Below are 25,022 nucleotides of genomic sequence, written 5' to 3'. Positions count from 1 at the left end.
CCCCAGCACCCCAGCTCCTCCGCAGTGAGGGGTCGCCTTCCAGCAGGCCAACTTCTCTTCCTGCCCCTCGATAGCCAAGTGGGGGCCGCTTCTCCACCGTCCCACTGCCACCCCCAGGCCTGCTGCCTCTGCACCCCACCCCCCACCCCTCTCCACGCGCTGCTCGGGGAAGACCGCTCCCGGGCCATCCCTCCTCTGCTCCTCTCCCTGGCCGGGGCTGGAGAGCCGCTTGTCCGAGGGCACGCTTGGGGATCCTTCCAGCGAGCGGCCTCAGCGGTTTGGGGGCGGGGCGGGCGCGGAGGGGGAGACGATGCGCCTCCAGACGTGACGGGGCTACCGCCGCCGCCACCGCCGCCGCCGGTGCCACCGCCCGTGCCAGTGCCCGTGCCGCCTCTGCCGCCGGAGGCCAGGCGTGAACATGTGGCTCCTTGGGATTACACGTGGAGACAGGCGATCGCGATCTGCCCCGGGGAGCGCTGGCTGGTGAGACGCGCTGCGCCCCCCACCTCCTTGTGCCCCGGAGAAGCGGCTTCAATGGCGCCATCCCCCAAGAGGAGCCGCCGGAAAGATGCCAACGCCTTGCCGAGCATGTCCTCAACTTTTTGGGCTTTCATGATCCTGGCGAGCCTGCTGATTGCCTACTGCAGTGAGTACCCCTTCCCCCCCACCCCCACCTCTGACAGTCCCCCACCCTCTGCCCGCCGTGCAGTACCCTAGCCCTGGCCCCCAGGCAGTGCCCTGGGCAAAGGCGCAGATGTGTTCTGGCATCCGCATCCCAACCCCCAAATAGCCTCTTCACTAGCCCCAAATAGGGGGAGAAGCACAATGGGGAGCCCGATACCCCCTCAGGACAGTACCTTCCTGTCCTTCCCTTCCCTTCTCTGCCCAACCGGAAAACTGGACCCAAAATGGCAGTGATCCTTGTGTTAAACCGCCCCGGAACGGGGAGCAGTTTATGCTAGCTAATCCTGGCTCTTAGGACAGGAGGGGGCCATCCTTCCTATCGAAAGCGAGCTACAGATTGGGGTTGGCAAGCTCCCCTCCTGTGAGTTAAGTGCTGGCCTCAGAGCCTACTTCGGGAAGGAGCTGGAGCCTCCTTGCCCATGGATACCTACTCAGCCCCACTTACGGATGGGTCTCTTGGTGAACAGTCTTCCTACCCGCCTTCCCTTCCTACCCTTCTCCTCTGGATTTGGGGCAAAGGGGACAGACGGTCACACTGGAATGACAGATGGCTTCATATTATCACTAGGGCGATGCGAACGATTATGGAATCTCTTTGATTGGGAACCCAGCATTGGTTTAGCCTAGCCTAGGTCAATTCGAAATTCATCCATCCAGTCCAGCTTTCCATGGATTTCTTGCTTAGTGTGGGAGTTTTGTTTTTTTGTTTGTTTTTTCCTCCTCTATCCTAACTGCCCTGTCCTTTGATTGCTGGATGTTCATCTCCTCTCAAAGACGCCATCTCCACACTGACGTATCGCTAAGAAGTCCTGCCTGGTGCAGGGAGATGGAGCTTCTGGCTTCCAAATGGGAGGCAATTTTGCTTTGGTTGACTGGGGCGGTTGGGGGCCGATATGTGGAGACCGGGGGAGAAGTCGCCTTTCAGTGTTTCCCTGAGCGTCTTTGATTCTTGCCTGAAGCTTCGTGGGTCTAGAGTAAGCAGAGGTTTCTGAGGGCAAGCCAGCAGGCACAGCTGGTGGAGATATGGAGTAAGCATCACTGAGGAGACATGGATGGAACATTGTTTGCTTTAGTTGCCTCCTTCTGGGCTTCCCCAGTCTCCTCCCCCCTCCAAATGAAAAAGCAACAGAGCTGCAGGCGATAGCTATAGGAAAATCAATCACAAGCCCCCTCTAGCTTCCAAGGACCCGGGGAACTTGAGCAGAGTGTAGTAGGGTGAGGAGTTCATTTATAGTTCTCTTCTCTGGGAGGGGACGCGGTTACTGTGGTCCGTGTCTGGTCCTGCTGCCTGGGACATACATCGAAACCTCTCCTTATCCTTCAGGGAGAGGAGTAATGCCGAGCCCTGACATGGGCAGAGGAATTGCTGTGGGCGCTGAGTTGGAGAAAAAGAAACATGGATTCTGTCTAGCTCTTTTTCCCTTTTCCAAAAGAGGCCAGCTCTGGCCCTCCCTTACCCCCATTTCCCATCTTTCCTTCCTGAGCAGATGCAATATCCTTCAGCAGTCTCTGAAATGAGGTTGCAGTGAGCAGAGAAGGAACCTGCTCCCCGACTTGGCTCCATTTCGGAGCCTTCGGCCAGCCTCCGAGCAGCCTGACTCCCTCCACCAGACTACAGTTGTCTGGAATATAGGCATCCTTGTTTCCGTTGCCATTCGGATTCCCTGCCAAGGCCTTTGCTGTGTGGATGAGAAGTTCAGGTGTCTAAGACTTGACATAAATGATTGACTTTTGCAGAGAGCCCGGTGCCCTCTGAAATTTATCGAAAGCAAGGGAGAGGGTGCTTTCTTCTGGGCTTGGGTCAGGGAAAGGGGAGGGGTGAGCAGACACTATATATACATAGGCAGAGTTTCATCCATTTCCCTCCATATTCCTTTCTGCACATTCACATCTACCTAGCCACAGGTTTCCTGGGTAAGAACAGCAAGACTCTGTGAGACTGCAGTAGTTTAACTAAGAAGGACTCCTGCAGTGTGTGTGGACTTGGCCATACCATTATCTGAGGTGACAGAAATGAATTGTTTCCAGTGTGTTGGAAAGTGACAACCCTCATCTTCCATTCCGTCATTACTTACGCTCTTTTGTGTCACATACATGATCTGATTTCTGCTCCTGGAAAGTTGCTGCTCTCAAGGTGAGCCCCTGTTTCCAGAACTCATTGCTATAAGCAATGGAACAGCTTCCTGATGTGTTCAAAAGAACAATCTCCTAATTGTTTTGTCAAGCAAATCTCACCCTGCCTCCTGTTACTCAAACACCCTGAATTTCCTTTCTGCTACCCAGGGTTCACTGCACACCAGCAACGTCTAAAATATGCAGTGTCAACTCACTCCAGCATCTCTGCGCCTGGCTCCCTGACTTAATGACTGGAGGTGCCATCTCCAATGTTCACCCGTATTAGTTTAGGAGCTCCTGAGTGCTAATGCCTGGGGAGGCTTGTGGGCATCAAGTCTGCTACCAAAAAGAGAGCAACATGGTGGGGCTTGGGGTGCAGATGCAAGTACTCAGGAGGAGCCCAGTGAGACAGTATCTGATCTTGTTTATCTATGATCTGGTACTGAAAAAATATCTTAAACGTGATGGGGGTGGGGAAGTATGGGGAAGAAAAGAAAGAAAAAAATTAAGGCCAAGGAACATCACTATAACATCTGCCCTCCAAGGGAATTAAAACCCTGACTGATGCAAAGTTTGAGTTTACTTCACATTTTTTATGTATTTCATGCTTCCGCGACACAATTATATCAAACACAGACACCTTCATATCTCTCTCTCCTCATATCCCTTTCCTCACTTCCCTCTCCCTTCCTCTTTCCTTCTCTTCTTTCTCTCTCTCTCCTCTCTCTCCTTCCTCCCTCCTTTTCCCTCTCTTGCATATGCACATGCACACACACAAACATATAGAATACAATTACAATGTATTAAGCAAAAACAAAATCCACTCAAACCCCAGACTCTACGTTGATAGTTTATGTCTCTCATTGAGATTGTAGTCCCATGGGGGAATGTCTGACTTTCATTGTACCAACAACATTGATAAAATTCAAATTTCGTGGTTCTCGTATTTCCTATAGGTGCCTCCAAAGTATCTGGGCTGAGGAAGGATATTTAATGTACTTGAGGACAAATTACTTTACTAAGCAGTTAGAAATTGTATTCTCCAACCTGTTATCTCTTCTATAGACCTGGTCCCTTGTTATTCTAGTCTTGGGAACACTGATAAGCATGATGCAAGAGCTCAGTTAGCATCCCTATTAAATTCTTGCCTCTCTCTCTCTCTCTCTCTCTCTCTCTCTCTCTCTCTCTCTCTCTCTCTCTCTCTCTCTCTCTCTCTCTCTCTCCCCCCCCCCCCCCCAACACAGCACTGATTCTGTTTCTGTCTGCCTTTGAATTTGGAAATCTTGCTTGGCTGCTATGAAAGAGTCTTCCTTTCTCAAATGTTTGGATTCATATTTAGGGAGATTGGCTCCACCCTATGGTTGGACAGAGACCTGCATCCCATCAATTAGATGTGTTGCCATAGAAACCAAGGCTTGTTTCTCCCCCCCCCCATTACTGGGGAGGGGGAGATGTGAGGAAGATACATATGTGGTTAAATCACAGGGGGCTTGCTTTAATATGGATATGTATCTTTTCAGCAGGTGCAGAGACCCTGCCAACATGAAAAGTTCACATAGCATCTCATACCGTACTGTGTGCTCTGGGGCTCTCAGGGGAGTCATTGTCCCAGAGCAGGCGCTAGGAGATGGAGATGAGATTGAAACATTCATTTGTCATTCAGCCAGGAAATGTCTCTCAAAGTGCATTTAAGTCACTGAAATGCACAAGTCCATGCCACAGTGAATCTGAAATGAAAAAGTAGGCGGAGATATCAATTAAAAATACGCATACATTGGAGTATGCAAGAAGCAAAGGGAGTCAACTATTATGGTGGGTAGAAATTCATCCTGAGAGGCAGGAGCTCACCTGGATTTTGATCTCAGATCCTCCGCCTCTTGCTGTGTGACCTTAGGCGAGTTATTTTCGTTCCCTGGGTTCAATATCCTCTAATAAAATGAGATTTGGGCTAAACTCCTTCAAGTTCTGACATTCTACAGTTCTAATTGTTAAAATACTAAACATTCCATCGTTCATATCCCATTATATATGCAAAAATTCTTAGGTATAATGTATGCATCTATTTATATATGTATATATAATACATACATATATACACATATATACATATGCATATATATAATACATATACACACATATGAAGAAGGGATGAGTCTAGATGCAGGATTCCATGTCACTGAAAACACTCACAAATGTCAACTGGTACCCAAGTAGTAACTGACAGTCTTAGAAAGTTACCAGACACAATTTACAAGATATCTGATGTGCCCAGGGTCAATTGGAGACCTGCACACAGGTCTTTGTGACTCCAAGATTGTCTGTCTAGCTACCACCTTGTGTTGCTTCTGAATTGATAACAGGAAAAAGTCCAAATAAGATGGTAATAAACATCTGGCATTTTGGATGGGGGTTCCAGCCAAATTTGGCAGCAGTTCTGAAGGTAGCATGGCTAGGGGTTTGTTCTGCTGGGGGTGATTTCTGGTGTGGTCCTGTCACAGTTGAATGTCCTCACTCACTATAGCTGTGCTAAGGTCATAGTTGATTCTGTTGAGTTATAAAAGTGAGATGACAATATCTGTTGTCAGAAACAAATGAAAAAGAAGATATTTGTACTTTAAGTCATAAGCACAAACAAGGAGATGCAGCTGTTAAATTAACGATGGTGGACATGATGTCACTGGGGCATTGATGGTCCCTTTTGACTTTAAATCGATAATTGTTATTAAAGGATCCAGCACCCTAGACTGATAGAGCACTGGGAGGTACATACAAGGTAAATGGTACTGCCCTTACTCTGATTGTGCTTATGGTCCAATAGGGAAATAGTCAATTGATCAGCATATATTTATCAAGTTTCTACTGTTTTCTAGGAAGTGTGGTAAGTCCTGAGAAAAGTGAGCCAGACCCTGCCCACATGGGGATGTACAGGGTGATTCAAAATCTCCTCGCTCAGGCTTGCTAGCCCTGCTTTGGTCATGCTGTAGCTTTTCAGTGCACAGGATGGTGAATTCAAGTTGGACGCACATTTCTTTGTTGCTTATGCTGTGGGAAGTCCTGGTCTGGTGCCGGAGAGCATGATACTTAGATAAAGCACAATACCTACCCTTCCAGAACTTGAATTCAATAAGGGTGTGTAACACAGATATCAGACGCTTAAAATTCTATGGGCTGTGCATCACATGGGGCAGACTTAGTAGGTACTAACCTGAGAAAAAGGTATATAGGGAGATGGGGGACCCAGGGAGTAATCATACACTCCACAGAAAAAAGGCATAGGAATGCATTAAAATATAGAACCCAAAAAGGGAAATGCGTCTGAAACCATAAGAGTCCTAACATTTGTGACAAGGTCTGCTCAGTTGGCATGGGGTGGGGCAGATTAGAAGATTATTCTATAAACACAGAATTTTGAAAGAGAAATGAAAATCTGAATTAAAATCTGCCAAATTTGGTTTCTATTTGTTTCCCTGAGAGGCACCAAGATGTAACCAAATGAGAAGCAGTCAGTGAACAAACATTTCTGAAACCCTCACTGTGGGACATTGCGATAATGACTGAGGATTCACTAATCCAAAGGAGGCAGGAACGATGGGGTCAATTCTTGGCTGTACCTTGGGGCAAATGCCCTCAGAATTCTCATCTCTTGTACCGGGGCCAGTCATAACCATCTTCTTGATGTCACAGAGCTCTTGTTAGAGAAAAATGAGAAAATGCATACAAACTAGTTTTAAGCTGTGAAATACAACATGCAAAAAGGAGTTGTCACTGCTTTTTTAAAGGCTGTTATCTGGTTTAACAGTAAATTTAAGGTCACATGCTAAATCATCGGGGGGCATTGCTAACCTTTAATTGAAAACACTCCCCAAGAGCAGGCATTTCCATGTTGTGTGTGTGTGTGTGTGTGTATCTGTGTGTATATGTGTGTGTATATATATATGTGTGTGTATGTGTGTATACATATGTGTGTATATATCAATATAAATATAGATACATTGTTGTTTACTCTTTATTGGGGAGAGATTAAAAGATGACTTATTGCTGCTGCTTAGATTGTATTTGTGGTCTCCTTGATTGAATAAAATTGAAAGTACAGGAGATGCCATAAAGCATGGCTATTTAGAAGTTCATCTCTCATATTGCATTCCCTCTTCTTAAATTTAATTTTCTGTTCAGAAGAATAGAAATCTACCTGCCAAACTAACCTTTCTTGGGTTTCATAGATCCTTTGGGAATCTAGTGAACCTAAGGGTACCTCCTCAGATTTTTTTGCATAAAATAAAATATAGAGAATTACAGAGAAAACCTATTATATTAAAATAGATGGCAAAATTAAATGGACAAACCTTAGTAGCTCTGTAAGAGAATCTCAATTCAATTCAGCATACATTAAGTGACTACTGCATGCAAGGTATTGTGCTAAGCAGCCAAAGGTCCACAGAGCCAACAAATCCTTCCCTTCAGTTATTTATTATATTCCATAGGGTAATGCAGATAAGTATCTACCAATTGTGTCTAAAAGAGAAAGAGGGCTGACAAATGGAGGGATCTGATCATGAAGGGCTTCCTGTAAGAGGTGGCAACAGCTGGATGCCCTAGGGTAATAAGTACCTCATCATTAGAGGAATTCAAGCAGAGGAAAGGTGTCTTTTTTTTTAAGGGAGGTAGAATATTTGTTTTGGGGGCAGGGGCTTGACTACATGGCCCCTGATGTGCTGAACATCTCCAGGAACCTTTAATTCTGTTTTTTCTCTCCTTTCCCAATAAGTGCACCTCAGCTACCTCTTGTTGCCAGGACCCAAAAGGGTAAGAGGTGCTCAGCCTTTTGGATGTTTGTCAGCTTCCCATTAGAGGGCACCCTAAATGGCATTTGCTGGCATCTGAACCCCTGTCAGGGAAGAAATAAAGCAGAACAGACCTAGTGTTGGCATCAAGGCTACATGATCAACTGAGTCAGCACCTTTTTTACCCTCTTGTAAAAACATGCTTCGGAGAACTCTGATGGGTGTGGTAATTATCAAGCATATTTGGGCTTTTTAAAAGAATTTATTTTAGGATCAGAAGAAGAGGAGAGAAAACACATGGACTTGGAGTTTGTGGTGATTAATGATTATGCTTGTCAAATTATTTTCTGAGGTCTCATGATGGAGATGAATCTATCCTCTCAGCGGCAGGGCCTGTGCATCTGAGTAAGTTTGAAATGATAGGTCACTCATGGACTGGGTGTCTGCTGACTAAAGATCACTCTGGTTGAAAAAGGGAAAGAAGGTTGGTCTACCAGAGGGCTGTCCCTAAACAGGGAGATGGAACAATGGGTCCAAAGGCTCCTAAGGTCAGAGCTGGAAAGAACCCCCCAGGGGACTATCTAGTCTCATCCACTCATTTTACAGATAAGGAACCTGAGACCTAGAGAAGGGGAGTAGAAAGTGCGTGAATCAGGATTGGAAATCAACATGGTTTTTATCTCCAAATAGAGCCCCTCTCCCTCTTTTCCCCAGTATTGTGTGAACCTGTCTCTGAAACCCCTATTTGTTTTTGTTTGTTTTTTGTTTTGTTTTGTTTTGGAGTGTTTTTTTTTTCTAGCTCATTGTACAGATGAAGAAATCAAAGAAAACAAGGTTAAATGACTTCACATAGCTAATGAGTGCCTGAGACCAGATGTGAACTCATGAAGGAAAGTCTTCCTGGCTCTAGACCAGTCCTCTATGCAGTATGGTGCCCACTAGCTGCCCCTATGAAAGTGTAGAGGGATTTTACTAAGTGTCATTTGAAGGTTTACTCACATAGCAAACATCATAGAATTGGAAAAGCTCAAGAAAAAATGGACCTCAAAGATCATGTGTTCCTCCTCATTTTACAGATGATAAAACCATAACAAGGGTTATGACTTGCCCAAGATAACACAGGTCACAATTAGTAACACAGAGACAACTTTTAACATAGGTCATTGAACTCCACAACCCTCTACTGCCTCTTCTGTCTCTGGGATATATATCTCTGGGATATCATGGATCCTTGAGATATTTCAAGGTAGAGTGAAAATATCAAATAATTAGTAAAATATGAGAGTAAACTAGACTCACAAAGCTCATATTCCTCAATTCAGGTGGATTTCTGATTAATATCTGCTCCCTGCTGAAAAGGAATTGGGTCGTTAGAGGCATTTTGTAACAGGGTCAAAGGAAAGGTGAGGAACTTGTTGAAGCTTTCATTTTTTTTTTTTGTTTCTCCCTAAGTCTTAGCCTCAGCTAAAGCATACAATCCATGATAGGCATCAGGTTCTTGCCAAATATGCAAGCATATTTCAATTATACCTGTTGGGCAAAAGCTCAATTTGTCCAAGGAAAGAGGGATGAAGAAGAAAGCTAATCCCATAACTATGAAAATCTGTGTGCTCTGGGGCTAAATTCCTCTTTGTTCATTTGGTTCTTTTTCCTAACTCACAATAGCGATGAAATATATACATCATCCTTTCTAGCGTAAAGTATTTTCGGGTGACTTTTATAGGCATCATTATAGAGAAATGTTATGATAATGGGACACTTGAAAATGAAAGAAAACAAAACATTAAGCCCCCATTTCCTTATAGAGCAGCACAGTTGCACCTTGTTTAGAACGGCTCAGTCTGGAATGGAAACGTAGTGCCCAAGAATTAATGACCTCTACAAAATGCCAGCTGCTTGTTGCCCCATAGCCTACCCTGAGATGTAATTGAGGATCCTATAGGTGAGAGGTCCCCAGGTATGGAGGGGGAGTTTTCAGGGGGAGATGAGAGATTGTGATGGGACCTTTGATCTACTGCTCTTGGAAGTCCCTTGATCACCAAGTGGTCCACAGAGTGATTTGTTGCATTCATCCTACTCAACATGCATGTTGTAACTTCCTCCTCTCTGCCAGGTCCCAGGCTAAACATTAGGGCCAATTCATAGTGAAAAACTTTGCTCCTACCCTCCAGGACTTTATAGAATAATAGTAATGAAAAGATAGAAGAGACCAAGATTGTATTGAAGGCTGGGGAGATAATAATTAGGTATCACAAGGTCTCTGCTCTAAGACCATAAAATATAACACTGAAAGGGAACTGAGAACAGGGTATGTCGGGACTGGGAAGGAGCCATAGAAATGGTGTGTCAGAAGTGGAAAAGGCTTGCTGGAGATTCTCAAAGGGTGAACTGTGAGTTCCCACTGGAGGTCCCATGACTTGGGTGGAGTTTGCCCTTGCCAATGGCTGGTGCAAGCACCAATTTTCTGATCTTTTGCCAAACAAGAATCAAGTTTTACCTCTGTGGTGAGAAAAAATGGTTTTATAACCACAGGCCTATTGGGTATAGAGACCTGGTGCCAGGGCATGAGGTGTACCAGGTGTCAAGAATTTATTAAATTCTTACAATGTGCTTGGCACTGGACTAAGAAGAACAAAGACTAAGTAAATCACATTACTTGTCAATAATGAACATTTATGAAGCGTCTCCTAGGTGTCAGACCCTGTGCTAAGTGCTGAGGATACAAAGAAAGGCCAAAGACAGTTCCTATCCTCACAGAGCTCATGGCTTATGGGGGTGACAAGTCACAAATGGCTGTATACAAACAAAACTTATGCCAAATTAATTGGGAATAAACAACAGAGAGAATGCACTAGAGTGAAGGAATATCAGCTAAGGCTTCTTGGAGAAGGTAAGATTTTGGCTCGGTCTTGACAGAAGCCAGGAAGCAAGTTGCATTTGTTTTACAAAACATGGGATTGCATATATTTATGCTGTATATGCTTCTACTATATACTTATATAGCATATACTTATACATACTGTCTTTTGCAATGGAATGTAGGCTCCTTGAGTACAGGGACTGTTTCACTTCTGTCTTCACATTCCAGGCACAGTCCTTGGCACATAACGGTCAAGTAACCAGTATTTATTAAAGCCCTGTTGTGTTATGTGTCAGGCACTGGGCATACAAGACAAAGTGAAATTGTCCCTGACTTCCAGCAGCTTATATTCTGCTGAGGGCACACATGTTAAAACTGTGTAAAAGTAATAGAAGATAACTTGGAAGTGAGCCACGAATGAGGAGGGAGTTTCACCAAAGGTCTCATGTCATAAATGTGCTGTTTAAATCTGGCATGTGAGATTGCTGAAACATGGAATGTGAGTAAGGGAACCTCGCAAGCCTCCAATCCCATCCTCTCATTTTACAGATGAAGCTACTGGAGCCGGGGGAGGTTTCAGGTCTTGCCACACATTACACAGATTCTAAAACTGAATGACAAGATTTAACTCCAGGTTCTCTGACTCCAAAGCCATTCCACCACATAGTAGGTGCTTAGTAAATTTATTGATTTGTCTGTGGAAAGATAAAGAATAGAACCTCAAGGGTGACTTTGAGATTTGCATTTTTCTTCCCCAATAACTGAGAAAGACTCTCTTAAAGGGTCTTTTCAGTCAGAGGCCCTGGGTCACTCTTGCTAGTTTTGGCCAAAACTTTTCTGGCATTTTAATTGTAGTCTCTATCATGATGCTGTAGACAAAAGGTGATTTGCTCTTTAAAATTAAGATTCAGTCAAAAGGCTGCACTTAAGTTTCTAGAAGGTCACATGTTGCCTCAAGGACACAGGTTCTCCACCTCAGCTGTAGACCATAAACTCCTTGTGGGCAGGGTCTGTTTCCTGACTGTCTTTATGTCCTTAGCACACAATGTCTGGCACTGAAGCTTAGGGATGCAATGAATGTCCATTTAATTGAATCAAACTGATTTGGCCTCAGAATGAAAAGGAAAAGTAATAAAATTAGTCAGCAGCCACTCCCATGGACATAAGGTGCCCCCATGTACCCTGAATTAGCAGCCCAGTTCACATCCCTCCATATGGATTTCCTTTTCTTTCCTCCACACCAGCTCATGTGTTCAAGGATTCCACAAGAACTTTTAAAGTTTGCTTACTTATTAAGATGACTGGCAGGAATGGACTGAGGAATTACTTTTGACTCCAGTTAGGCAAATGGAACTCTTTTGAAATTTCTGGGCTTCCAGAAGTCATGTTTCTAGTCAGAAATATGCTGGATAATACGGAGGACCTTTAGTCCTTCCAGGCAGCCTTGAGTTGGAGGAAACTTTGTGTAATTCACTGGGAAGACCCTGGAGTCTGGGGTCCCTGATTGTGCCCACCTGCACAGCTCCACTGGAATCTATTGGTTCCCCCCTTGGGCTACTAAGTTCAGAGAGGTGTTCAGCAGCCACACTAGGGTCAGCTGCCAGGGCCCCTGTCCTGGGTTGGCCCACCCTGCACTCAAATAGAAGATGTCCTTGCCAACATCATTATGACTCAGTTACACAAAGGGCATTGTTAAGGTTTTCTACACAACCCTGTGTAGTGGCTGCTACATAGTTTGGGACAAAGGGGACTGATTGGCTGCATAGTCAGAGGACCTGAGTTCAGTCCCATCTTTCATGCTTGCCACCTGTGTAACCTTTGGCAAGTAATTTATGGAATCACAGATTTACATCTGAAAGGGACCTTAGACAATATTGACCCCAACCCTCTAAATCTCCAAGTCAGTAAACGGAGACAGACAGAGGTGAAGTGACTTGTCCATGGTCACACAGCTAGGAGGTGTGTGAGGATTTAAATTCAGGTCTTAGTGATCCCTGGTCCACTGTTCTGTTAACTTCCCTGAATCTCAGTTTAGAAACTGAGACTCTGTCAGACAAGATGGCTCAAGAGGTTTTATCAACTCTTGATCTAGGATCCTGTACCCCCATTTTATAGCTAAGGAGAATGAAGCTTAGGAAGCAAACTGACCTCAGTTCAGTAAAACTTCATTCATCATCTACATTATGTTAAGCACTGTGACCGGAACTAGCTGGCATTGCCTGGTTCCTGCCCTCCAGGAGCTTAGCTATCTATCTGTCAAGCCAGGGCCATCCACAGAGGAAATTCTTCAGCCAGGATGGAAACAGCCCTCCCAATTCCTATTCATCAATCTTCCCTCTGTACTAGTGCAAGAAGCATCATACAGAAAAGGCATTATTAATCAAATGAATGATAATCCCATGCTTATGGATATATCTCAAAGCATTTTTGCCACCTTTTCTCAGCCATTCTCAAAAGAGCCCTGCAAGGCAGGCAGGTTAGGACTGTTTTCTAACTCCATACATGAGAAAACTGAGGCTCAGATTCTGCCAGTGGCTTCTGAGAATCACACTGCAAATTAGTGATAGGGTCTGGACTCAAACTCCAGGTTGGGTCTCTTTTGGCTTTTCTGTCTGAATCTTCTTGATCAGACCTTGTGTGTCTGCTTCTGACTAAGGATGGATACTTTAGAAAGCTGCTCAGTTCCCTACAAGGCCCCTGCCCTCACTCTTAGTGCCTCCCAGGTTGGCAGGTTAGACAGCACTCCCAGCTGTCCACAGAGGGCAGAGCTACTTTCCTGTTGCTTGTTTCTCAGTGTTTGCACACTTTTGTTTCTTCATACTCACTGGAGGATTTGGATTCTGTCCCTCTGAGGCATCAAAGTATTATGGTCTTCTTTTTTGCGGAAATGTCTATTCTGTTCCTACCAAAGGAGTTTATACAACCTATTGGTGGGGTTGGCACACTAACTCTAGTCATCTTGGTACTTTGGGCACCACATTGACACTGAGAATTATTTTCCATAAGGGGTTAAAACGAAAAGAATGGGGAAAAAGACTCAGGAAATCTGTGTGCTAATTTCAAAGTAGAGAGAGAGAGAGACAGAGAGAGAGACAGAGAGAGACAGAGAGAGAGACAGAGAGAGGGAGGGAGGAGAAGAAGAAGAAGAAGAAGAAGAAGAAGAAGAAGAAGAAGAAGAAGAAGAACAGAAGAGAACAGAAGAGACAGAAAATGTTAATACAGTTATGGATATATAATCACTTATCACAGACATCTATACATATTTAGATTTTAAATTGCCTGACCATTCTAATATATTGTACCAATGAGAGCAGCCTGTATGTATCAGATGCTGCTCTTGAACCAATCTTAATGGTTCCAAGACCAGATCTCTTTCCCTTATGTCACTTGCTACCTCTACTCTATGTGTATGTAGAACATATATATGTGTATATGTGTATGTGTACATATCTGTATATATGCATGTGTATCTATGCACATACATACACACAAATACACATGTATATATACATACATATCTATCTATGTATATGTACATAGATATATATAGATAGATAGATAGATAGATAGATATACAGATATGTATCTTCTATTTTTCTGTTGTATCAGTGATGGAATGTTCAATGACCCTGAAGTCAGGGACTGTTTCCTTTTCGTTTCTGGAGCCCCGGTGCCCAGCACAGTGCTGTTTTGTATTTAATAATATTGTTGATTGAATAATTAATTCACAATCACTTCCTCTCTGCCTTCCCAGTCTAGGCTCCAGAGTCCACTGTTCTTCAGCAACTCGTTCACATCAAAAACTCTCACAGTTCCTCAGATGACAACAGCTGTAGTAGAAAATGTGATGATTAAGAAAATACACAATAACAAAACCTTCTAAGAATTCAGTAGCACTTTTAAATAAGCTTATATTTTATTTCACACAATGACATCTACAAACATTGGGAAAATCATAATGTCTATAAGGCATATAATTTATTCAGTCTACAGAAAGTATATTTGATTATTATACTGACTCATGCTGCATTTTTGTTGACATTAAAGAGAGATAAAAATAATAAAGCCTGATTCACATATGGATTTGAAGACCTTTCTTACAATAATTTTAGCTTTCATAGGTGGAGAACTACTTTTGTAAACCATTTTAGAAGTCTCTTCTCTTGCCTATCCACTGAACCTCCCGACCTGTTGATGAGCAGCGCCACCATTCCCCTTCTCTTGCTCATGCCCTTAAGACTGACCTGTTGATGGGCACTACAACCATCAGTCTTTTCTTGTCTTGTCTTCTAAACCTCAAGCAAGAGGAGATTATGACGACTACTTCTGCTTATTTGACTCTCTGTTAACTCCATTACAAATCCATCACCCAACTGCAAATATCTTCACCAAGACCATGGGGAAACTTGCTCATCATTAGCTGTGTGACCTTAAGCAAGAAACTACCTAGGCCTCTGTTTCTTCACCTTCAAAATGAAGGCTTGGCTTAGCTGACCTCTGGAGTCCTAGGAGCTCTAGAGTCGATTCTCTTAATTTCCTTTTCTCCATCCCAATCCTTTTAGACTTTTCTATGTTATTTAATGCCTGCTCCTTCATGTGTTTTCTGTGACCCCAAGCTTCCACTCTCTCCTTGCTCTCATCTTTGCTGTCCAGCTGTTGCTTCCTGGTGTTCTTGGATGGGTCCTCCTAGTTCTCCAGCTCTCTCAGTATGGGGGTCTCCCTGCAGTTATGCCCTCAGTTCTTTCTTCCCCTCACTGAACTTTCTCCCTCAGTGGTCATCTTGAGCGTGTCCGTGTTCTCTTTCACACACAGGACTCCCAAATAGGCAATTCAAGTCTTCATTTCTCCTGTGTTGCCAACCATACACTTCCTGTTGCCTGTGAAGCACATCCCCAAAGTCCTCACCAACACCTGAAACTCAACATGTCCAAAACTTAACTCTTTCCTTTCCCAAATGTGCTTCTCGTCTCTGCCTCCCTGTTCTTCTTTCTGTAATGACTAAGCTTTTGATCACATATCTTTGAAATACCCTTTATATCCAATCACCTCCTTTCAACTGTCAGCCACTGACTTCCTTCAGGTTCTTACTGCTTGTGACCTTACAGTCACCTCCTAACTCTTGTCCCGCTAATGTTGAGAGAGTCCCTCACTTCCTTCCTCAATCCATCTTTCACACGATTGTTAAGGAATTGTCCATAAGGCACAAGTAAAATCATGTAACTCTTCTGCTCAAGACCAAACAGTGACTCCCTACTACCAGTGTGCTGGAAAGAAAATACCAGTACTGGCACTGAAGGCCTATTACAATCAGGCTCCATCTCATCTTTCTAGTCTTTTGGCATCTGTCTTTTATTCCAAGTGAATTGTTTGTCTTGCTGAGCTAGCTCCTGTCTCTCCATCTTTGCACAAGCTATCCCCTAGTGTCTGGAATGCAATCTATAGACTGGTTCTGATCCTTCTCTTTCTTCAAAGTGTGGTTCATTTTGTCACCTCAAGCATGAAATCTTCCCTGAAACCTGCTCTTCAGGAAAGTTACTTTTCCCTCCTCAGATTTTCTTTGAACATTTTCTATCTTTCCACTGGCCCTCTGGCCCATCTTATATTGATCTGTGACTCTGCTGCATCCCCCTTTACACTAATAAGTTTCTTGAGGGCAGGACTAGAGCTTCTCCCTAATCCTAAGCATAGCACTAGGTCCACAGTCTATCATTTATTGAATTGTTTCATTATATCTTGCCCAAGCTCAAAAGTATAGTTAGAAGCTGAATGAATCTCATGACCATATTTCGGACTTTGTCATCTAGATAATCTTGTCCCAAATAATGCATTTATATTTTCGTGGAAACATTCTCTTCACTGTCTTAGAAGAAAGATCCAGATTCATAAAGGTATCAGAGAAAACTTCCTCATCTCCTCCTGGCTGTCTTCCTCTGGATTTGCTGTCTTAAAATATGATCCCTAGAAATGATCCTGTAAAAAGCAAAACCAATAAATGCTCACTGTATGCCCCAGCCTGAGTATTTTCATCAGAGGGAGAGGAAGATGGAAAGTTTGGCAGAGACGGGGGCCCTGCCTTCAGGGAGTGTGGAATCAGACACTAATGCAGATGCTGTAACATACAAGGGAACACAGCTCAGTATAGGGGCAGTAGACAAAAGTCTTTTTTCAGAGAAACTGCTTGTTGAAGCCAACTTCTATTTCTTTTTTTTTAATTTCTCTTTCTGAAATCCCTCTAAGTTGCTCCTACCTTGGTCCTAGGACCCCCATTAAACACAGTGTATCAGTTATCACATGTTGGTGGTACAGTGGATATAGCACTGGAACTGAGTCTGGAAGATCTCAGTTCAAATCCAGCCTCAGAGATTTACGCACTATGTGAACCTAGACAAATCACTTAACCCTGTTTGATTCAGTTTGCTCATCTGTAAAACGAGTGAAAGAAGCAACTGGCAAACTCCTCCAGTATCTCTTCCAAGAAAACCCCAAATGGGGTCAAGAAGAGTCAGACATGAATGAAACAGCTGAATAATAGTGACCACACCAGGTGTTACCTTTGAGACAGTAGTTACCTTGGGAGCCTGTGTCAGTGCAGCTAGAGGTTCATGCCCTTCCCAGGTTTCTATAGTCTTGGTCATGTCATATTTGTTCAACTTTAAATGTTGAGAACTGTCTCAGTGACTCCCATCATTTGCCCTAATAAGACACTGATTCTCCTCTCAGTTGTGTGAGACCTTGGTCTTTCTGTCTTCACAACTAGGATAAAGCTCCCACTCTTTGCTGACATTCAAGGCCCTCCATAATTAGGCATTACCCTACTACCCAGACTTATCGTCTATTCCTACTCCCAATGTATGTTACAAGCCTGTAAAAATAGACTACTGACTGTTTCTTGATTTCCTCCTGGATTCACCTTCCAGGCCTTTGCTTCTAGTATTTCCCAGTCTTAGGGTGCCTCTCCTTCCTCTCCTTTTTTGTTTTTAACCTGTGGGCTTCTTATCCGTTCTTTAAAGCTCAAATCAGACACCACTTCCTCCAGGAATGCTCCTGAATCCGTCTATCGCTTTCTATGCTTCTTTTTCTATAATATCTTTATCCTATCCCTGGAGTTCCAGGGGGGCAGAGCAATGCCAAACGGAAAGTTTATCCCCCAGAACTGAACACAAGTAGGCAGAAGGTGCTTAATAAATATTTGAATGACAGGCTATTTTATGTCTAGTATAGAAAATAAGTTCAGCAACCTGGAGAAGATGAAGAAATACACTGGGCAGGATAGGGAACATTTGTTCACCTATATTGGAATTTTCTCCATTTCAGAAGTAGGAACAACAACAAAAAGGTGGGGCAGCATTGCATGTCCCATCTCCCTTGCTTGTTGATTTCTCCATATCTCATGGCATAACCATTTAGAGATAATTGAGTCTTCTCTGGCTGATAACTCGTAGAGAGATCCACGCTTCCTTTTTTCCTGACTCCTTTCTTAATTATTCCCCACTTCCCAATGAGGAGGGGGAAGTGCTCTTCCATAGTTTACCTGCTGGGTTTTTTTCCTAAGTTTATGTCTTAGTTGCCTGCTATTTACCAGTACAATCCACACATTCTTCAGAGCCCAGATCAGAACTACTTTCTTCAGGAAGCCTTTTCTGAAGAACAAGCAACTTATCCAAAAGAAATGGTTTTCCAGCCACTGCTCCTATGCTGAGCTGTGCTCCCTTGTATCTGCATCTGCTTGAGTGTTTGATACCTCACTCCCTGAATGCAGGGCCTCTGCCTCTGACAAACTCTCCATCTCCCCCTCCCTCTGACTCCAACACTCGGGTTAGGGCATGTAATGAACATTTCTTGGTTTTGCATTTTAGAGAATCATTTCTAGAGGTCATATTTTAGGGGAACAAATCCAGAAGAGGACAACCAGAATGAGATGAGGACTGGTGGACATGATATATAACAGTAAAAATAAGAGGATAATAGCAATCTGGCATATGAAGTAAATGGTATTATTATCCTAATTTAGCAATGAAGAAATTGATTTTGAGAAAACTTAGATGACTTGCCTAGGGTCACATAAGTAGTAACTATTGAAGGCAGGATTCAAAAGAACTCCAGTTTATATAGCACTAAATCCAGAATTCCATCCATGACTCCATCTAACCGGTCATCTATGAAAGAGTTGTGAAAATTAGGGCTGGCTTGTCTTAGGGTCATGTGATGAATGGCTTCTGAGAGGTCCTGGGAACAAGGGTTCAGAATGATCCCGCTCAGTCCCCTGGGAGTGGATGGGAGTGGATAAGAGGGGGCAGATTTGGGTCCATCTGTAAAAGATGTTGCTAACGATGAGAGCTGTATAAAAAGAAAAAGGGGCCACCTCCCGAGGGAGTGGGTGCTTTATCCCTGCTTGTCTTCACCTCAGTGCTTGGTGTTCACTTATCAGAAGCATCCAGTTCTTAAAGAAGCTTCACCTCTAGGACCTTGAGCTAATCACTACTTCTTTCTAGGCCTCAAACTTTTTATAACAAGAAGGTTGAATGCTTTGGCCTCTATGGCCCCTGCAGCTATAAGACCTGACTCTGTGATATGCTCCTGCTCTAAAATTCTGAGTCAGAAAAATGGGTCCAGATTCCTGCCCCTGCCCCTTATTTACTGAGAGATCATGACAAATCATGATAGCTTTGTGAACCTCTGTTTCTGTGTTTGTCAAATGGGAATAATAACGCCTTACGGGGTTGTTGGCAGAATCAACTGAGTTACTGATTTTGAAGGTGCCTCATGGGTGGTGTGCTTGATAAGAGATTATTGTTGAACTGTTGTGTCTCTTTAGAGCTTCATTCATTTAAGAAGCAAACCTGATTTCCCCCCCTATTTTTACATATATAAGTTAAACAGAAGACTTGAAGAGCTGCTTAGCCAAGAAGGTTGTCTTGTGTCTGCTCAAGTAGTTTTAAATATGTGCAAACGATTCTGGAGGAGTGTGGCAGGTCTTGAAATGGTGAGGCAGCAGAAGCCCCAGCCAGCTGGGCTATGTTGGGCTTTGGGGACGATGGGTTTGTTGTGATAGGAGTGGGCTGTGGAACGTGCTGCTCAGCCGGTACAACCATGGTGATTAATGTTAATGCAAAACAAGTTAGGCTCTGAAAGTTTGTTATTGTACCCAGATAACACAGTGATTGGGTTGGAAAATCGATCTTGTCAAAACACTCCTTGTCATTTCTATGAGATTATTCACTCTTTTCCATAGATGCCTCCCTCTTTGAGCCGTGACTCATGCAGGCATCTTGGTTGAACATTTTAAAGATGCTATGTCCTACCCCATTACCACTCAGAGACTCTGGTCTTGGTCTATCTTGTTTCCTGGGACATAGACACTGATCATTAGCAGTGGAAGGAAGCTTAAAGAGACATACAACGTAGGGTCCATTTTCACTGTCGTGTGAGAGGTTGGTTACTCTACTTGGTAGTTAGGAACTTGGGATCTAAGTTATGATCCTGATGCTTCCTCACTTGATTACCCTGGGAAGACCTTTTCCATTCTTGGAGCCTCAGTTTCCTATTAATCAAAATAGAAAAAAAAATACAGTCCTACCTTGCCCACAAGACTAATGTGAAGATCAATTGAGAGGACTGATGGGAAGATATTTGGACTACTCAACAGCAAAATGTCCATGTTATTGGAAAGATCATGGGGAATAGGAATGGGACTACATGTCCTAATTGTCAAAGGAAAAGGGAAAAAAATAGATTCTGCTAGCACTGGGCCAAGTCCTGGGAATCTTCTAGACCAGATCTGTACAACTTGGCAAGTAGATAGGGGCCAAAATTAAAATAGGCTAAACTTCTTTAGGTCACAGATAGGTCAGACTAAAGACAGAATGATGATGGTTGGTTGCTGTGGGTCACCTGACAAACAGCAGAAAGTGTGTGGTGGCAACCCTACATTTTTCATGGGCTGCCAAAATTCCTTTGACTGGCTGCAAGTGGCCTACAGGCAATGTGTTGTGCAGACCTCTTCTAAACAGTATTATTAAACAGATGCTCGCTGTACCTCTAATAAAGGAAGCAATAGTCATCAAGAGCCTACCTGACTTCACACAGAATTTTCTATGAATTTAAATTTTATACACTTAGCATATTCTGCCTAGAGAAGGAAGGGGTTTCTCCTCATTGGAATTTTAAAGCAGAAGGTTTGTGGCCAATGTTTGGGAACCAGTCTGATTTAAGAAGAGCCTGCCATATATTAGGCACTGTCCTCAATTCTGGGAATAAAAAAGCAAAGGAAGATTTCCTCCCCTCAAGGAACTTCTATTCTGATGGTAGTACTGAGAAAAGCACATGTTCAAAGGTAAATAAATAAAAATTAATTTTATTTTATGAATACAGAATGATTGTGGGAGACATTAACCATTGGGAGAAATCAACCAATACCTGAAGAAAATAGTAAAAGAGAATAATTCAACAAGAGGAAAGATACGTGGACAAAGTCATGGAAATGGGAGGTGGAAAGTTGGCTACAGGGAACAGCCAGTAAAACTTTATTTTTGACTGTAATTAGAGGGAAGAGAAAGGAGAGAAATGTCCAGTTAGCTTGGAATGATGTCCTAGAACAGGCATTCTTAGTCTGGAGGCTGGTACTTTCTGGTTGTTATTGTTTTAATGTTCATTACCTGTATTTCCATGAATTTGGTTTCCTTTGAAATCCCGTGTATTTTATTTTATGCATTTTAAAACATGGTTCTGAGAAGGGACCCGTAGATTCCAACAGACTTCTTGCCAAAGGTGTCCAGGACACACACACTCACACAAACACACACACACACACATACACACATACACACACGAAACCTGAAAAAATGAAGAACCCCTGTTTTAGGGCAAGAGGGAACCACTGAGGTTTTTTGAACATGGAAGTGACTCATTTAGACCTGTACATTTAGATCTATGCAACATTAATTTAGGAGCTGAATGAGGCATGGCTTAGAGAGAGAAGAAACCATTCCAATAGTGTATGTGAGAGGTAGTGAGTGCCTGAACTTCCTGGATATATGTGAGTAAAGAGGAAGAGCTGGAGGACAGATATGTCAAGATGGTAGAATTGGTAAGCCAATTTGTTGGGTGAATGGTGGGGTTAGAGGGAGGAGATGAGAATGACATCAGTTTTATGATCCTGAGTGACCTGAAGTGCCACACATAGCACCTGGAAAGCAGTAGGCACTGAACAAATACTTCTTGTTTAGGTAGGTGGTAGCACCCTTGATAGAAATGACGAAGTCAGGAGGAGGTTCAGATGAACTCTTGTTCCATAACATATTGGAATAGATGTCCTCTGAAGGATATTCTAACCTTAAATTTTGTTATTGTGAAAACTTGGGCTGGGAAAGACACTCTGTATGACAAGGTCTAAGACTCTCAAGAAAATTCAATTTAAATTCAACTAATAGTTATGAAACACTTACCATAGGGTAGGCGCTGTCCATGGTGGTAGCGATATAGGGGCAAAACTGAATAATCTTGACCTCAAGAAGGTAACATTCTAATTTAAGTGGGGGGATAAAATTTATACCCATCTTCTGTGTGCAAAGTCATGTCCTCAGTGATAGAGACAGTAATCCTGATTGGCCAGATGAGGAAAGGTCTCTTGGGAGCAGGAGGAAGGATTGAAGGGGTCTGTTTTGGTACTATGATGGCAAAAATAATATGCATATTTCCCCTGAAATTATTTATAATAAAAGTTAATGCTTCTCTTTTCTGTTCTTTGAATATTAGAATATTCATATTTGATGCTTGTTAAGTGCATAAAAAGGAATTTTTTTCAAAGAAAGAGAGAGAGAGATCCCATGTAGGAGGTAGCTTCTCAGCTGTGCTTTAAAGATGCTGAATATATTATGACTTGATGTGAGGAGGAAGGGCATCCAATACATGGAACACAGCCCAGGCAATGGATGGAGGTAGGAGATAAAATGAGATTTTTGTTAATTGGGTAAGTGGCCCCCTTTGACCAGAATGGAGAATGAAGGAAGGCCATTAATATGAAATAAGACTAGAAAAAATTCTCTATCCTTTGCATGCCAGACAAAAAGCCCATCTCTGTTTCTGTTCTTAAAGTTCTCCCAGATGGTTCATAGCAGTTGGAAGAACCTAAAGCCATGAGCAGTGGCAGTCTTTTCAAGAACTCAGGTCACTTCCTAACATGATGAGACATTGGGGATGAACTTCAGTAGAGGGAGGCATGAATCACACATAGGTACAGTAGATAAAGCCTAGCTGGGGCTTGGGGGGAATTCTCCAATTGCCCTTGATCTACTAAGTGCTATTCCCATGACTGGGCAGCAATTTCCCCAACTGTAGAATGGTAGACTCTTCAAGAAGACAGAATCAGCTCCCCACCTTAGTGAGGCATAAGAAGGGGATGTAAGTGGACCTACACACTTACCACGTTGTTGTTGTTGTTGTTGTTTTATGTTTGTACATGGAGGCATCTGTCTATGTCTGTCAGACTCAAGTCTCTTTGAGGTCCATAAGTATATCTGTAACCCCTACCTCCAACCCCCAAGTGCAGAGTACAGGGCTTAGTGTTTGCTGGGTGGAAGAGAAGGCAGAGAAGGACTCAAATCTTACCCTCTTGTAATTCTCAGGCAGAGCCTCCACCAGCCTGACTTTGGAATGTCCAACCAACTTCACCCATTGAAGTAATAAATAAAAAATGAATCCAAACAGTCATTCAGTGCCATGAATGAGTGGTGTCCTGACTCAATTTCTTTTCCCTTTTCAGCTATTTCCTTGGCTTCCCCCTACACAGCCAGAGACAATTGAATCAGTATTGATTCAGTACAGGAAGGAAGTCAGTTAGGATATAAGTAACATACACCATTGGAGAGTTTGGGGCTGACAATATTTGCTTGTGTACCTAGAGGAAAAAAAAAACACTAAGCCTTTCTCTCCTTTGAAAAAGAATTCTATTCTGCTTTCTCTGAAAACCGGGGAGGAAAGATAGTGTGGCACAATGGGCTGAGAAGCCATCTTGGAGTCAGGAAGACCTGAATTAGAGTCCTACTTCTGCCACTTATTGGCAGTATGACCCTGAAGAAGTCATTAATCCTTTCAAAGACTGTGAGTTGAGAAATAAGCACCAGTCACTTTGATAGAGGGAGTTTCCTCACCACAAATTCCTTGTACTCATGAAATCACAAGTCCAGCCAGTTCAGGGGAAAGGGTTCTGGACTTGGAGTTAGGAGAGACCTGAGTTCAAAACCTGCCTCTGATTTTCACTAGCTGTCTGACCATGGGAAATATATTTAACCTTTCTCAACTTCAGTTTCCTCATCTACCAGTTAGGGCCACAAATCGACAAGCTCTGGCAATCACTCTGCAAACAGGCTGCTGGAATTTTTTTGTTATTGTTCTCATTAACATTAAGATTCAATGGGTAAACCCTATCCTACGCATTCTGCCATCCTTTCTTACCCCTCTCTGCCATGCCTTCCCTACAAGCAGACTGGTGCCCTGAGGGTCTTTCTCATATGGCACAACCACATTGGATTCCTAATCTGAGAGCTGGAATTAGGGTCAGCATCTGGTGTTTCATAATTCAAGCAAACAGGTTGTATCAGGGCAGTATTGGCACAGCACTCCAATGAAGAGTCATGAAGAGTTTCTTTGAACTCTTCCATTTGAGGGAGAATCCATTTTCTCAGTTCATGTTGTTTTGTTGTTGGAACAGAAAAGGAAACCCAGACCCAAAGCTTGAACAACTTTACCAGGGTAGTAAGCAGAGCCTATTCCTGGTCTGGTGGGGGCTGGACTAGCTGAGCCCATAGTTACTTTTCATGTCAGTGATTCTGCAGCATAGCCAAGGGAAGTGGCTTAAAATAGCTTCTTAACTTGCTCATGCTGGATCCTTGGGAAAGTCACTACACATGCATGGGACTTAGTTTCCTATACTGTAAAATATAAGGGTGGAACAAGGTCATCATGATGTACCATTCCAGCCCTAACTCTTGTAATCTTCAGTCCCCGATGAATAGTCATCCACTAAGATGAAAGTATAACACAATAGTCCAGCAAAGGCAGAGATTAATATGGGCTGGAATAATTGAGAGGAGGCATCATAAAGGAAAGTTTGAACTGCCATCAGAGGGATTTAGATATGTAGAGGAGGTGAATAGGGCATTCCCATGCAAGGGGAGACCGTGTGAACCAAGGTGTTGAAAGGAGAATGAGCCTAGTGAGGGATAAGGGAAAGGTTATCTAAGCTCTGAAAGGGGGTTCAGGTGCAAGGCCAGTGGGGGAAGCTCATTACTCTAGAGGGGGAAGGTGTTCAGAGACTAACTGCATTATTTTACAGTTGAGGAAACTGAGTCATAAGGAAATGAAATTATATTCCCAAGGTCAAACAGGTAGTAAGAGGTAGACCTGTGCTTTGGTAGAAATTTCAAAGCTAGTAAGATAATTGTGAAAAGCCTTAAATACAGGGAAAGAAAATTAAGATGTATTTTGTAGGTGATAAGGAGTCATTGAAAGGTTATGAGCAATGGATAGCTGTGCATTATGGAGGTTCATTAATATCATGTGGTAGGATGATTGAAGGGGAGAGA

At 43.1% G+C, this 25,022-nt stretch overlaps 1 protein-coding gene across 2 annotated transcripts in view; it reads left to right on the top strand.

The window, feature by feature from the left end:
- TAFA5 (TAFA chemokine like family member 5) overlaps positions 1 to 25,022 on the top strand; it is a 598,737-nt gene continuing 573,715 nt past the window's right edge. Inside the window, exon 1 of one of the 2 annotated variants that reach the window (XM_072596553.1) lies at positions 1 to 646. In XM_072596553.1, coding sequence (XP_072452654.1) covers positions 535 to 646 — 112 coding nt within the window. In that variant the 5' untranslated portion in view covers positions 1 to 534. The remainder of the gene's footprint in view (positions 647 to 25,022) is intronic. The other variant, XM_072596549.1, reaches the window with a different exon arrangement.

This window comes from Notamacropus eugenii, chromosome 3, assembly GCF_028372415.1.
Source record: "Notamacropus eugenii isolate mMacEug1 chromosome 3, mMacEug1.pri_v2, whole genome shotgun sequence".
Classification (NCBI taxonomy): Eukaryota; Metazoa; Chordata; class Mammalia; order Diprotodontia; family Macropodidae; genus Notamacropus; species Notamacropus eugenii.
This window is presented reverse-complemented; position numbering and strand designations above follow the sequence as displayed.